Source organism: Saccopteryx bilineata, chromosome 1 (genome assembly GCF_036850765.1).
Source record: "Saccopteryx bilineata isolate mSacBil1 chromosome 1, mSacBil1_pri_phased_curated, whole genome shotgun sequence".
In the NCBI taxonomy this organism is placed as follows: domain Eukaryota; kingdom Metazoa; phylum Chordata; class Mammalia; order Chiroptera; family Emballonuridae; genus Saccopteryx; species Saccopteryx bilineata.
In genome coordinates this window covers 402,799,286-402,815,016 of record NC_089490.1, presented here as the reverse complement: position 1 = coordinate 402,815,016, position 15,731 = coordinate 402,799,286, and the positions used below count along the sequence as shown (strand labels likewise).

General features: G+C 56.1%; 1 protein-coding gene across 1 annotated transcript; it reads left to right on the top strand.

Moving 5' to 3' along the window:
- The first annotated feature begins 37 nt into the window (after positions 1–37).
- On the top strand, positions 38–9,109 carry MRPL21 (mitochondrial ribosomal protein L21). The gene is made up of 7 exons (XM_066252265.1): positions 38–161; positions 3,551–3,608; positions 4,195–4,280; positions 5,686–5,849; positions 7,557–7,609; positions 7,978–8,081; positions 8,988–9,109. Exons 1-7 carry the CDS (start codon positions 62–64, stop codon positions 9,050–9,052), a joined length of 630 nt encoding a protein of 209 aa, XP_066108362.1. The 5' UTR covers positions 38–61; the 3' UTR covers positions 9,053–9,109.
- Positions 9,110–15,731: the final 6,622 nt, after the last annotated feature.

Genomic DNA, 15,731 nt, shown 5'->3' with positions numbered 1-15,731 from the left:
GCCCGGTGCGTCGACGCACCAGGTTCGCGGCGCTTCCGCTTCCGGCCGAGGCTGCGGGAAGATGGCGGCGGCGGTAGCGGTCACGGCGCTGCCAATTACTTTCGGGCAGCTGGTGTCTGCGTGCAGCCGCAGCATCCTCAGACCATCGGGACTCGGAGCGGGTGAGACCCGGGCCGCGGGATGAAAGAAGGAAGCAGGACGATCTGTAGCTTCCCGCCGTCCCGCCACGTGTGTGTCTGCGTCCGATCTGGTGCCCTCGGGTGCTGATCGCCTTTTTTGATGCTACGAACGTAGCACCCAGGCCATGGAGTCGGGGAACGCTAGATTCAGATCCTGGTTCCTCTATTTAGTAGCTTAATCATTGAAAATAGCTCTTCAACAGATGTATAAGCCCTATATTACAGGGAGGAGCAATCTGAGGTTCAGAGAGGTTAGGTAACTTGCCCGGGGTCACACAGCAGGGAATTGGAAAGGAATCATTGAGACAGCTTGGTCCTGCTCCAACACCCGGGCTTCAAGCTGCTCTCTGAGCGTTCTCGTCCTCACCTGGGAAAATGGTGATGATGCCTTTACCTAATCTTAACCCATTCAGCTAAAAAAAAAAAAAAGTTGTATTTTAGACACTGGGTTATGAAGCTCAAAAAATGTTATGTTCATCAAAAACATTCAATTTCTGCCCAAAAATGATTGGAGGGTGTGTGTATGCATGAGTCTTTACGTACGTTTTTAAATTGGACTGAACGTGTATTTGACGATGTTAAAGAATTTCACCTTTTTCAGGTGCCATGATAGTCCCATGGTTACATTCTTTTGTCTTCTAACGAGTTGTCTTTCGTGTGCTGGCTCAAGAAATGTCCAGACCTGCAGAGAATATTTGTAAGAGTTTATTTGAACCAGAATGACAGTTGCCGGAGGGAGAGCGAGATCTCAAGTGCTCCAGGGAGCTAACAGTTTTGCAGTTGCTTTTATGTATTTGAGATGAAGGAGGAAGGGAAGGAAGGGTAAGGTGAAGGGAGGGAAGGCAAGGCAGGAATCAGATTGCCAGCTGATATGCTTTCTCAGGAGTTGGTGACAGCTTCAATGAGTGTTACTTCTGGCTTTCCGAGGTGTGTTAGGTGCACAGAAACGATGGACAAGGCTGGCTTAAAACCTGTCACTAAAGAAGGGATAGGTCTGTGCTATGACTACCCACCATGACCTGCCCAGTTAGGAATTTATCATTTATGATAGCACTTGTTTTTCATCCATATAGAGAAATACTCGGACATCTTGACTCATCCAGCAATGTCTGATTTGCTTTAAACTAATCACAGAGTTGGGCCAGAGGCAGTGTAAATCCCACTGGATGGGTCGTGAGTCGATAACTTGATTCTGGAGAGGGATAACTGAGGGCTCAGGACTCCCCGGGCTATTCTTTTTACTTTTGCATACTTGACGTTTTCCGTAATAAAACGTGGGTTGAGGTAGGCAGGGACGTCTTCACGAAAAGCAGTGGGACTTCCTCTGTTCTGCTGACGTCAACCACCTGCAGAATGCTGCGTTCAATTCCAGACTCAAACTTTTTAGGAGAGAAACGCAAAGTGTAGTGAGTACGGAGAAGGTGACCAAACGAGTGAGCAGACAGGACCTGGAAGAGTGAGCGAAGGAAATGGGATGGGAGGACACACAGCCTCAGACCTCAGAGATAGAAAGGACGGTCCTGTGGGAGACGAGGGAGCACGTTTGTTCGCCGTAGGGTCCAAGGCTAAGCTAAGACCTTGGCACGAGTTAACAGGCAGGTAGATAGGGACAGAAACTTTCTGAGGGTTTAACAGTAGGAGGGCTCCCAAGAGAGGTGCCAAGTTTCCAGTCACAGAGGGTTCCCACGGGGGCTTCGCTGGATGCCCGAGCAGAGATTTCCATCATTCATTCATTCATCATCCATTCAGTACCTGTTACATGTCAAACACTGGTCCAGGGTGGGCATCCATCAATCGTGAACACACACAACAATAATTTCTGTGTATAAGGGAGACTGGGTGTTCAGAGAGACCAGAAGTGTTTGTTTATTTGTTTGTTTTAAATAAGTAGATGACATAGTATATATGTTAGAAGCTGATAAGTCTTATGGAGAAAAAGTGTGAGTTGAGTGAGAGGGGTTTGTTTTTAAATAGAACGGTCAAGAAAGGCCTTCTCTACAGAGATGGTGTTTGAGTGGAGACCCAGGAAAATTGAGGGAAGTAGCCTTGTATAGATGCCTGAGGTGGAGAGGGGTTTCGAGGAAAGAGCGGCCAGCACAGGATTCTAGGCAGGCGCTGTATGGGCTTTTGCTCCTTTTTTTTTTTTTTTTTTTTTTACAGAGACAGAGAGAGGGACAGGGACAGACAGACAGGAATGGAGAAAGATGAGAAGCATCAATCATCATTTTTTTTGTTGCGACACCTTAATTGTTCATTGATTGCTTTCTCATATGTGCCTTGACCGCGGGCCTTCAGCAGACCGGTAACCCCTTGCTCAAGCCAGCGACCTTGGGTCCAAGCTGGTGAGCTTTGCTCAAACCAGATGAGCCCGCACTCAAGCTGGCGACCTCGGGGTCTTGAACCTCGGTCCTCCACATCCCAGTCCGACGCTCTATCCATTACTTCACCTCCTGGTCAGGCCGGGCTTTTGCTTTTTCTCTGATTGAAATGGGAAGCTCTTGGACAGTTTCAGCAAAATAGTGAGATGATGGGACCTGGGCTTTAACAGGACCGCTCCAGCTGCTGTGCAGAGAAAGCGGGGAGCAGGAGGGAGAGCGGGGTGTTAGTCATCACCCAGGCAAGGGGATGGCGGTGGCTTGGATGATTTCATTGGTCAGAGCCTGGATCTTTTGACCAGAGAGCCAAGAGGACTTGCCCGTAGGTCGGCTGAGGGGTGTGAGAGAAAGGTCAAAGTTTGGGGGTGAAGCATCAGGAAGGGTGAAGTTGCCGCTGTGTGAGACGGGAGGGGTATGGGAGAAGCAGGCACGCAGGGAGATCGGAAGCCATTGGTAGGTTTTGAGATGCCTGTCAGACACGCAGGTGGCGACGGCACACAGGTGGGTACCCAAGTCCAGGCTGCAGGTGTAAACGTGGGAGTCGCCAGTGTTCAAGTGACAAATCCATTCTACGAATGCAGTCACCAGAGCAGTGTCCCTAGTTAAAGAAGAGGAGAGGTCTAAGGTCTAAGCCCAACAAGATGGTAGATCCACCAAGCGGCTCCCAAGCATGGGGAGCCCCTGTGACTGGGTGAGCTTTCACCAGGTGGCTTTTATGGTACATAAATTACAGCTCAATTTTTAACAAGACGCTAGTTAGTGAGAGCTCTGTCCTCTGCGTTTGCAGCTAAGCTGTGTCCATGGGATGCATGGATCTGGACGCTTACAGTAACTAACGACGGCCAGCGATGGTCCTTCAGCTTTGTCGACCTGGATTTTCAGTAGACAAGTTGTGATGCGGTTTAAACTGATACCAGCAACAGCCGTGCGGTTCGTGGCGCCCGGGGTGGTTTGTGTTCCGCGGTAGTAACTGCCGTGTTTCTCTCTCTCCCTCAGCCTCCCTGTGGTCTGCTTCTCGGAGGTTCGGTTCGCAGAGCACTTCGCTCCCACAAGGGTAATGGGCACAGTGTGGTCTTCGGGGACTCTTTTCCTTTCGTCTCTAGGACTTTGTTTCTGGAAGCAGAGCTTCAGATGTTTGGGTTCTCACGAATAGTTAGACTTCCTGTTCACTTTTCTGTTTTCCTCAGCCCCTTGGCATAAATAAGTATAGGCAGAGCTTCAAGGGTCCAAAGAGCAGGGTGTTCCCAGGTCTCGGTCCCTCCGGGTAGATAGAATGCTACAGTCTCTCTTTTGACTATGAGCAATTAGCTGTTGTCCGCTGAAATGCATGGCAGCCCTAAGAGGGTGCGTGGGGGGCCTGTCCTCACATTTATACCAAAGGGTGGGGCCCTACCAAGGTGCCGCTGTGGTCCTGAGCCACGTGACACCCACCGCCCCTCCCAGCATCCGGCCCCCAGGGTGTGGGCGCACAGACCGCTCTGATTGTGAGGGCGGCTTTCCTGGCCAGGGGGCGCCCGAGACATGACCAGGTGACATGGTGGACCCCCGTCCTTCCCGGAGTTGGGACACGGCCATCTCTTATGATTTTGAACTACCTCTCACATGTGTGTGACATGCGTGTGTAAAATGTTTTTTTACAGATACGTTCCTAAAACATCCCTGAGTTCACCACCTTGGCCAGAAGTCGTTCTGCCAGACCCCGCCGAGGAGACCAGACATCATGCAGGTGAGAGGCAGAGAGAGGGGCAGCACCCCCCCCCACGCGGATGCTGGCCACGGACAGAGGGTGTCACGGTCCTCCATGCCCCGGGATGCACACAGTGTGGACGCTCTGGATCGCTTCTGTCCCTTAGCAGCAGACTTGAGAGCCCCTGTCATTTATCAGGGACCCCTCAGCACCTGAAGCAGGTGACGCGTGTGAGGGAGGGAAAGTGGGGGTGCACACATGTCTTCCTGCTGTGGGTAGAAATGTGGGTTCAGGGAGAGGTTCCTCCCCGACCGGAAGAGCAAGATGCATGATGACCAGTGGACGCCGGCACCGGCCTGCGTGCTGGAGGCACTGTCAGGGTGACCCAGGAGTGTCCCTGGAGCCTGCCGTGAGGAGGGTGTGGGGTCCTCTGTTTTCCAAACAAAAGCTGGAAAAGCAGGTCAATACATAGAATCATCTAGTTTGTTTGAGAGAGAGACAGGAAGGGAGAGAGATGAGAAGCATCAACCTGTAGTTGCAGCACCTTAGTTGCTCACTGATTGCTTCTCATATGTGCCTTGCCTGGGGGGCTCCAGCCGAGCCAGTGGCCCTTTGCTCAAGCCGGCGACCTCAGGGTTTCAAACCTGGGACTTCACCGTCCTGGGTCGATGCTCTGTTCTCCACACCACCACTGGTCAGGCTGGAATCATCTAGTTTTAATATGCTGTTTTGGAGACTGTGAGATAAGCAAGGTGCAGTCTGGGTCCTGGCCTTGGCCTTGTGCAGCCTCTGGTCTGGGTGGTCCCCAGGGCAGGAACTGGGGGTGCTTACCTGCGTCCAGCCCTAGGCGAGGCCAGTGGGGCAGGGCTCACTGGACGCGGTTCTGACAGTAAACGGTGCAGGGTAAGAGGGTCGTAGTGGTGTGAGCAGGGGCAGAGGCACAGACGTGGGAGCAGGTGGCTGTGTGGGGAGGCGTGCGGGGAGGACCCAGCCCCCTGGGTGTCGCTCCAGATGCCCCTTGTTGGTTTGCAGGAGGGCCTCTCGGGTTCGCACACTTCCCAGTCCCCCAGCTCTTTATTAATGACGACTGGGAGCCAAATGGCTGGGGCGGGGGGCCACCCGGAGCCGTAGGACCGAGCCATGACCTGATCATGCTGCGTGATCAGGCCAGAGAAGGACGGGGTGCAGGGGGCATCCTATGAAGCCTCCATGCCCCTCATGCCCAGACGCCAGTGCTCCTGAGAACAGCAGGCAGGCCCCGTGCCCAGGCGCCTATGCCCGCAGCAGGGAGGGGAAGGGCTTGGCCAGCAGCCCTCACCCGCCCTGTGGCCAGCCACCAGGAAAGCGGAAAGGGGAGGCGCGGTTTTGTCCTGGGGGTCAGCGTGGAGGCGTAGCCACTGCCCCTCCGTGTGCATGACGGCCATTGTCCGGCCTCTCTCCGCAGAGGTCGTGCGGAAGGTGAACGGGCTGATCGCCGCTGGCCAGTACGGCAGGCTCTTTGCTGTGGTCCACTTTGCCAGCCACCAGTGGAAGGTGACGTCCGAAGACCTGATTTTAATCGACAACGAGTTAGACATTGAGTGTGGGGAGAGGATTCGGCTGGAGAAGGTGAGACTGTTGGCCTCTGTGCATTTGGGGACTTGGTCACCAAATGTGCGATTGCCATCCCGGGCCGTCCCCAGGGAGGTGTCTGTCTGCAGGCTGCCCAGGCCCGGGTCTGGGCACTTCCCCGGGTGCCGGCTCTCTCTGACCGTTCGGGGCTGCATGCTCCATCTGTGTATTCAGCTGCACGCTTCTGCCCGCCGGGTGTGACTCCGTCTGCTGTGCTCACGGGTCGATGCAGTCTTCACCTCCTCAGCTTCTGTGTAGAAAACTACACGGAAAAGACAAGCTCTGTGCGAGGTCATCTTTCTAGGATGCATGTTACTGTTACTGTAGCGCAGTATGACACATAGGAGTTCCTTTACTTGTTAAAACTCTTCCTTGTTTGTTTGTTTTTGTTTTTTATTTTTGCCTCCTGTCTTTGTGAGTGTGGAGTGTTTGCCCGTTCACTCTGTTGCTAAGAGACCCCCCCCCACCTGCGATCTGAGCAGGACTCTCAGCGCAGAGCTGGTGTCCGCAGCCAGAGAGCCCACTTCTCTGACAGGACTCTGGGGACACTGTGGCTCCGTCATGAGCTCGTGAGCAGAGCACACTGACGTCTTCGTGGCGAGGAGACATGAGCCTATGGGAATGTGTATGTGGAGATTTCTGAAAAGGCGTTGCTTGGAAACATTTCACATTCACGGAAACGTGATAGAACGCCTCATCTGACGCAGACGGCTTCTTATCACTTAGGGAACCCAGCAATAGAGCACCTGTCGTGCTGAGAGTAACTCAATCAATGTATTGTCATTGTCTAACGTACTTAATCCGTCGGTGTTGTTATAACTATGCTGTGTCTTTAGACATTTAAGTTTAGTGTGATTGGATTTTTTTTTAACCAGTAAAATTTAAGACGGTCCTCCAACACCTGATAAAAACAGTGTCTCACTTAGAATGCAAAGGTGGCCTGACCTGTGGTGGCGCAGTGGATAAAGCGTCGACCTGGAAATGCTGAGGTCGCCGGTTCGAAACCCTGGGCTTGCCTGGTCAAGGCACATATGGGAGTTGATGCTTCCAGCTCCTCCCCCCTGTCTCTCTCTCTCCTCTCTCTAAAAATGAATAAACTAAAAAAAATTAATTAAAAACAAAACAAAACCCTGCACTTGTCTGATCAAGGCATATATGGGAATTGATGCTTCCTGCTCCTCCCCCATTCTCTCTCTCTCTCTCCTCTCTAAAAAATGAATAAATAAAAAAAAAAAAAAAAATTTAGAATGCAAAGGTGGTCCGTTGCAGCCACACTCAGCAGCATGGTGTCCCACGCCGAGCTTTGGTGGCAGTGCAGGATTTGCTGCCATCAGACACGCAGGCACACCTGAGCCCGGTTTTCAGTCCTAGCGGTCCTGAGATTGGCTTCAAAAGACGCCATGTTAAACTTCACTAAGGAGGGTGTTTTTTTTTTTTAAGCCACCGTTTTCATAGGAGGTTGACGCTTACCTTCATAGGTGATCACCACATCACATAACCACACCGGGCAGTCGGGGCATGTCCGCCAGATACCGCCAGTGGCCAGTGCAGCTAAAGGTTAAGAGAACCGATAGCAAGACAGCGCACTACGCCCGCGGCACGGCCCCCAAGCGATACCATTCTCATCTCCCCGGGCGGCCGAGTCGCCACCAGTTCTTCGCCACTTCCATGCTGCTCGCCGCTCATGCCCGTTTCCCCCCTCAGGTCCTGCTGGTTGGTGCTGACGACTTCACGTTACTGGGCAAGCCTCTCCTGGGGTAACGTGCTCTGGGGTGCGGGGCTCTGTCCGGGCCGGGTGGAGGGGCGGCCGTCACTTGTACGGACGCCCGACACAAGGCACTTATACTTTGTGTAGTGGGTGCTTGGCGCCCCCATGGGAAGCACACCCAGGCTGGTCAGCGGCCTGGTGCCAATGCAGTCCCGCATGGCCTTTAAGATGCACGACGGACCACGCCACCTTCCTTGTGCCTCTCTGTTGCTTTCCAATTGTGTACAGGGAAGGCGTATATCGCTCTTACAGTCAGCAAAAATATAAACCTCCATTTTAGGAAGTCTCGCATAAAGCATTGGCAGAGGCGCAGCCCGGCCGCGGAGGCGTGTCACGTTTTATTTTCCTCCCTCCCAGGAAGGACCTCGTGCGTGTCGAAGCCACGGTCATCGAGAAAACAGAGTCGTGGCCCAAGGTCAACATGAAGTTCAGGAAGAGGAAGAACTACAGGAAGAAGAACAGTAAGTTCTGCTCGGGCGGCACCCCTGCCAGGCCTGGCCAGGAGGGGATGGCGGGACATCAGGGACAGGTTTGCTCATGCGGGGACACGGGAGAAGCAGCACCCCGTGCCCGCCTGCGCTCAGACGCGTCAGTGGAGAGAGCCCGTGTCGGCGGGCAGCGGGCAGTGCGTGAGCGGAAGTGGGTCTTCGGTCGCGCACAGGGTGGCACCGTCTCATAAAGCCCGGCCCCTTCCCAGCGGGCATGGAGGCCTGAGAGCACGCGTTGGCACACGCACACAGATGTGGCGCATGTTCCTGAGGGAAGAGTGCCAGCCAGGGCCCAGGGTCACAGCGTCCTCACGGTCAAGTGCATGTGGCAGGCTCATCAGAGCTCCTGGCCCCTGAGCAGCAGAACCCAGCATCTGTGCCTGTGTGTTGTCTCGTGTTACTGGTGTCACACGAACATCCTCGTAAGAGGAAGGTGCACCGGCTAGGACGTGGAGGACGTGAGGTCAGCATCCTGTGACGGAGGCTGAGGCAGGAGGGGAGTGATGTCAAGGCTGGGCTGGGAGGAAGCCCCACTGCAGCCCACGCGGCCGTGCACCCACTGCGGCCCAGGGCTCTCCGAGTGGGTGCCGTGGGGGGAGGCGGGGCCCGCGGCAGGGCCCTCCTGGACACCGGGCCTCCAGGTATCACGGCCTCTGTGGTTCTGACGGGGCTCACACAGCAGTGGGCTCAGCGGTCAGCACACTCCACTCGCAGCTCGTGCCATGGGAGGTGTGTGGCCGGTGTCGCCCAGGGACGATTTGGTTCAAGGCACAGTCCCTCGTGCGAAGAGCCAGCATCAGGTGGCAGGACCTCTTGCGGCTGCTGAGCGAGGTCCCCGTTCTGCAGCCGCGCTGTGACCACGCTCTCTCTCCCTCCCAGTTATTGTGAACCCGCAGACCGTCCTCCGGATAAACTCCATTGCGATCGCTCCGCGTCTGTGCTGATCGTTGAGCCGGCATTTACAGAAGAGGAGGAATAAACCCATTTCTCAGGGAGCCCGAGCCCGTGTCCTGATGCTCTGGCTGAGCGCCGTGTCCGCGCGTGTGTCCTTGGGGAGCGGCAGCCCCCCGAGTGGGCAAGGCTGGAGGGGTGGGGGGTGGGAGTGGAGGGGTCCCAGGCCTGCCCCCCCCCCCAGCAGAGCCTGGGTGCTTGTGCGAGAGGCATGCTGGCATTGTCGGCTGCCCTGCACCCCCCACTGTGGACAGCGGGCCAGAGGGACCCTTTGGGGGCGCAGCTAGAACCTGGGTGCTGATGCCAGGAGACACAGTACAGATTCGTCTCTGAGTCCCCCGGGGTCCCTGTGTGTCGTGACCTACTTTGTAGGAAGCTGGGACAGACTCTGGGCTCTCTGGGCCCAGACACTGCTGTGCTGTCTAGCTTTTTGCTCCGCTGGGTCCAGCAGGAGGAGGTCATAGGGCCGGAGTGGAGGGCTCTGACCACGGAGGAGGGGCCAGTGCTACGAAGTGGCAGAGACAGCAGGGGGCAGAGGAGGTTTGAACCTGAAGCAGACGCCTGCCCTGAAGGGTCTGGGGCACTCGGGCAGGCAGCTGACCCAGGAGAGAGGGGACAGGTCCTGGACCCAGCGTGGCCCAGGGAAGGGAGGGGAGGACTTTGGGGAGCGAGTGTGGGGGAGGAAGGGGCTCTCCGATGCCCAGGCCCTGGTTCCGTGCCAGCCCTCAAGGCAGGGCCTTCCCCCCAGGAGAATAGTTAGGGCCTTCAAGGGACACAAACATAGCCAATAGCTTCTGGGCAAGATTCCTTCAAGAGTGCCTTGGGGGCTCATCCCTGCAATGTGGGAATCGAAAAGTGAAGACAGTACCCACCCAGGAGGCCTCTCCCTCTTCTCTCCTGGCCCTCCCCCCCACCCCCTTCAGGTAGGAGGGTTGCTGGGCAGGCCCTTGGGGACACTCATTCCCAGGCAGTGCCCTCCATGGACAGCAGGGGACGGCAGCAGTCCTGCAGGAGGAGCCCCGGGAGCTGGTTTCCTGGCTGCAGGTGCTGGGCTGGGAGGGGGGGGTGCCCTCTCGTGCTGCCCACTACCCTAGGTCGCATGGACGTCTGAGGGACGTGTCTGCAGTCCCGGGCCTGGCCTTCTCCCCAGCACCCTCTCTGCCCGCTTGGCACGGCACCCTGAGATTGTCCCCGTGCAGGTCGTGAACAAGGAGACAGGACTCACCTCCCACACTGTTCGACCGAACGCACATTCACATGCTTGAAAGAGAGAACGGACCGAGAGTCCAGGGCGGTCAGCGCAGCTCCGTGGGGGTTCTGCAGCCGCGCACCCACAAGCCGTGTCCGATCTCAGCCAGGTTCCCAAGCACCAGCCTCGCTTCCTCATCCCTCAGGTGGAGGAGAAATGTGCCCAGCCCCTCCGGCCCGGGATCAGGGACCTGGTGGCACGCACACAGCATCCACAGCAGTGTTGCGCTGGTGACCACTGACCCCTTTCGGAAACTGGACCAGTTCGCCGTCCACACAGAAGGCAGAAATAACTCGTGTCCAGATGAACAGGGACGAAGCACTGACGTGCCACAGCACGGACGGACCTGGGAAGCCACACACGAACGACAGACGTGGGTGGTTCTGCTGCTGCGCAATCCCTGCGTCGGGCAGAGGCAGAGTCCTGGGGCACAGATGGGTCACGGGGTGCGGGTAAGGGGCCGCTGTGTCCCAGGGGCGGGGTTTCTGTTGGAGGTCACAGGAAAGTTGGGAACACGGGTGATGGTTGCAGCATCTTTGATGTCCCTGAACTGTCACCAGTGGGTAAAGTGCTAAGTTGTACGGCATGTCTATTTTACCACTGTTTCTAAAAACAGACATACAACGAGGTTCATGACATCACGTAACAGGAAAAGCAGAAACATCTACACCAGCGGAGTGTGAGTGTTCCCTCACATGCTCTTTCTGTTCTGTTTGGGGTATTTTTTAATTCGTTGATTTAAGGGAGAGAGAAACAGATGGAGAAATACCGATTTTGCATTCCACTACTCACGCAGCCATTGGTTGATTCTCGCATGTGCCCACGCCTGAGATCAAACCCACGGCCTCCGCAGGTCGGGATGGTGCTCTAACCAGCTGGGCTTACCCGGCCGGGGCGCTGGCAGGTTCTTGACGCAGCTGTTCTTGGCAGGTGTCCCAGACACAGTGTGGATCGGCTCAGGGTTGGCAGGACACTCTGACCACACCAGCACTCACTGTCCCACCCCAGCGGCCTGCTGGGTCCACCCAGGCCAGGTTTCTCTGTTCCCTTTTCCACGGGAACATTTTGTTGCTCAGTTAGCTGTGCAGGCTTCCCCGGCGGTCTCTGGGCACCTGTGTGCCCCACTGCCCATTAACCCAGCCGCCAACCCAGTCAGCACCCTCCTGGGCCTCGCCCGGTTCCAAAGGCCCCGTGGCTGCCCTCAGTCTTCACCCTGGCTTCTCCCCTGGACTTCAGAGCTCAGCCCACACTCTCCCAGCCGCGAGTGGCCCAAAGCCCAAGACAGTGCCACCCAAATCATCCCAGGCAAGCCCAGCAGGTGCTGAGAGAGCCATAAGGGTCTGTCACCTCCATCACTAACCAGCAGGCCTGGCTGCTGCGAATTCTTGTCACTAGCTCAGGTGAGGCTGCTCGGGCCACCCCATCTCATGAGGTCCTCCCCCCACACACACACACACTCCACACTGTCTGCTCCATGTCTTGTTCCCCGTTATTTTATTTGTCCTGGGGTTTCTCACCTGCCTCCCCACTAGCCTGCCAGCTCCAGCAGAGGGCACTGTTTAATTCCCTGATGTGTACATACCCACCACCATCAACCACTACACCTGACCCACAGCACTCCTAAAGAGTGAACGTCTCTGTCAGAATCCCTCATTCCACGCCACTGGTGAGGATGGTGGGTCCCCGGGAAGGACCAGAGCGATTCCTCCCATGCAGTGCAGACCTCTGTGGGGTCCTGGGGAGGGAGGGTTGGGGCAGCCTGTCCAGTGGTGTCACCGAGGCTGATGGCCCCGGGCTTTTGTGGAAGAGATGGAGTCACCCGTGTCTACTGGGACCGCAGGAAAACATAGGTCTGAAAGCATCAAACAGGTAAAGCCTTGTGTTCTGTGCAGGGGACTCTGCATTGTCTACAGAGCTCAACAAAGGGAGGGGGTGGCCCTGGACCTCAGGCTCCTGGAATCACTGACACCAGCAGTGACACTGAGGTCCCAAGTTCAAAACCCCAAGGTCACCAGCTGAGTGCAGGCACACCAGCTTGAGCGCAGGGTTGCCGGCTTGAGTATGGGATCATGTCGATGATCCCAGGTCACTGTCTTGAAGCCCAAGGTCACTGGCTTAACAAGGGGTCACTGGCTCTCCTGGACCCCCCGGTCAAGGCACGTAGGAGAAGCGATCAATGAACAACTAACGCGCCGCAGCTACAAGTTGATGCTTCTCATCTCTGTCCTCTCTCCCTCGCTAAAAAAAAAGCAAGACTCTCTTCTGCCCTGGCCGATATCTCAGTTGGTTAGAACATTGTCCCGATGTGCAGAGGTCGCTAGTTCAATTCCCAGTCAGGGCGCATCCAGGAACAGATCGGTGTTCCTGTCTCTCCTTTCCTCTCTCAAATCAATTTAAAAATAAAATAAGTTTCTCTTGTGGCGGTGGGATGTGGAGGAGGATGAACTGGATTGGGGGGGATAAACAGTGATGAACAGAGACCTGACTTGGGGGAGTGAACAGTCAATACGGCATACAGAAGACGTGTAGAATTGGACACCTGGAACCTGTATGCTTTTGTTAACCCGTGTCACCCCAATAAATTCAATTAAAAAAAAAGATTCCCAGTTTCAATGTTTCTTACATCGACAGGTACACGGGTTTTCACACGTTTCTCCCACAAGGAGACGGAAGCCCAGGGAGACTGTGGTCAGTCTCCATCCCAGCTGCACCTCGGCGCTGCCCGGGGTTTTGGTCAGGACAGAGCGCACGGTGCTGCTCTAGCCAGCAGACCCCAGCTCCTCAGGGCTCCACACAGAAAGGTTTTGTTTCTTGCTCCAGAGTAACCTGTTGCACGTTAGGTTGTGATTTCGATCCCAGAACGAGTCGGGGTGCTGGGAGGTGCCAAACAGAAGAGCTCATGTGCACACAGGAGCTTTTAAAGATGCTGTGGCCAGCCTGGCCTGTGGTGGCGCAGTGGATAAAGCACTGACCTGGAGGACGGAGGTCTCCGGTTCGAAACCCTGGGCTTGCCTGGTCAAGGCACATATGGGAAGCAACTACCAGTTGATACTTCCTTCTCTCTCCCCCCCCCCCTCTCTCTCTCAAATCAATAAATAAGATCTTAAAAAAGAAAAGATGCCATGGCCAGATGCCAAACTCCAAATTCCAATGCACTGGGTCTGGGTTGGGAGCCAGACCACCCGGGGAGTGTTTTTGGTTCCCCGGGGAATTCTGTGGGTGGCCAGGGGTTGAGAAACTGGCTCCCCTCTTAACCGAGAGAGAGTCAGGGGGCTTCCCCCGCCTGAAGGTTTGGACAGATAAGGAAATAAGGGGACCTGTCCAGACCCCTGAATCATTCCCCGTAGAGTCTGTCTCTGTGAGGGGGGCTGAACCCCACTTCTGCCGCTTACTCTGTGACCCTGAGACAGTTCATGCCACGTGCCTCAGTTTCCTTCTCTGTGGCGTGGGCACACTATTGTACCCGCCCTCTCTTGCCCTGGGTGGTGTGCAGGGCCGTGGTCGTCATTGCCGTGGTGCTGGCTAAATGCTGACGCTATGGCAGGTTGACGTCGCTTCCCTAGTAGTAAACGCTCTTGCCCCCAGGACGGTGCCACCGCTCACAGAAACTCATGCCTCCTCCCCTGTAAGGGAATGCTCTGCGTCCCTGTCAAACCCAAACCTTGAAAGCAAAACTGGCGTATCATCTGATAAGGAATGATATCCTTGAGAAAACTTTCCAAATCTCCAAAAAGGAGAACACGTCCTTCCGGAGGGCCTGCCCGAGGGGGCACCTGAAGCCGAGCTGCCCCGGAGGGTCTCCGCCCACCCCCACCCCTACCCCCGCCCACCCCCATCCACCCCACCCCCCACCCCCGCTGCCTAGCACGCGGGCTGCCGCCAGGCCTCCCCGAGTTCAGCGTCATGAAAGGATCGCCAGGCGCCACACGCTCTCCCCCAGGAGTGTTGGAACTGGACTAGAAGGTCTCAGGAGGCTCAGAGAACATTCTTCACTGTGGGGCTCTTTCAGGAGGCAGGATCTGAGCCCTGAGCTCACAGCCCTCTACGACCCCGGGAAACGACCTTCCTTCTGCACCTTTGCCTCCGCACACAGCCCACCTGTCCCCACCCGGTTAGCACATAGTCGTGTTCCTACCTGAGGGACACTCGGCACTCAGGAGAGTTCACCGTGCTCGCTCTGCGGGCTGTGCGGGGCCCACTCGTGGGACCCCTTCACCTTCCCAGGACAGGCGACCTGGTCCGGAGCCCCAGCTCTGATGGGAAGATTCGCCTCTGAGCTCCGGTTTCCTCCTTCCTCAAACCGGGCAGAAGCAGTACTCGCTCTGCGGGCACAGCCTCCATCATCAGCCTCTGCGCGCAGATGAGGGTGCCATCCTCTGTTTTAAATTGTAGGTTGGCCCTGGCAGGGTAGCTCAGTTGGTTAGAGCGTTGTCCCGACATGCTCTATTTGTGTCCGTTGCCACCACAGTGGTCACTACGAAAGCCTGGGTGCTCGTCCCGCACTCCAGATGTGACCAGGGCTGCAGACACTTTCAGAATCTCGCCAAGTCCTTTTGTTTATCTCTCGGGGAGGCTGAGCAACTTGCTCACAAAAACAGTGCTGTTGTTGCTTCTGGGTCCTGCAGAAAGCCTGGCCCAGTGCCCTACACAGGACAAGGTGACAACCAAGTTCCTGACCTGGGCTGGTGGAGCCCAGCTCTGTGGGTCTGCATGGACCACGGCAGCCACTCACCCTGGCCCTGGAGCCCGTCTGCTGGGGCTTCGCACTCAACTCTGCCCCCTGTAAGCCATGTGACCTTGGACAAAGCTGTTTCCACCTGTCTCTGCCTCAGTCTCTTTGTCTCCAAACTGGGCAAAAGAATGGTGGGTAAAGCGCTTGAAACCTGAGAAGGATAAAGGATAAAGAGGATCGCAAGGATAACGTGAAGGGTGGGTGAATGGATGGATGAATAAACGAACGTCGGATACGAGCGTCCTGGCAAGCAGACTTCTCAGACAAGCTCCGCTCACGAAAAATACTTGGAAGCACAAGAAACTGACTTCTCGTGTCGGGCCCCAGCCACATCGTCATGGTGAAGTCCAGAGGCCGAGCTGGGACCTTGGTTTGAGGACAAGGCCTGGCGCCGCCGGTGCTCATGCTGTTACTTCTATCGCCCCGATAGACACGGGATGCTTGGGAAAACGGAGCCAACTTGGGGAGAGAGTGGCAAGTGGGAAGAGGAGGGGACCTGGCAAGGAAGGCCACTGTGAGTGAGGTCAGTGGACAGGAGACTGTCCTGTGGGCAGCAGCAGGTGTGGAAGGGCACCGCTTCCAACGCCAGAACCCTCTCCTACTCTGCAAGGTGCCCGGCCCCGCCCACCTGGCCAGGCTGAGCACGCAGGCTCCGCCCACTCCATCACTCCCTGTCGTCCCAGGCCAGGCG

What these genes read in the sequence shown, in the direction of transcription:
- MRPL21 (XM_066252265.1), top strand. Translation starts at nt 62, where the DNA reads ATGGCGGCGGCGGTAGCGGTCACGGCGCTGCCAATTACTTTCGGGCAG. An exon ending in AGCACTTCGCTCCCACAAGG is followed by an intron (nt 3,609 to 4,194) that starts GTAATGGGCACA and finishes GTTTTTTTACAG; the next exon opens with ATACGTTCCTAAAACATCCC. An exon ending in CTGGGCAAGCCTCTCCTGGG is followed by an intron (nt 7,610 to 7,977) that starts GTAACGTGCTCT and finishes CCTCCCTCCCAG; the next exon opens with GAAGGACCTCGTGCGTGTCG.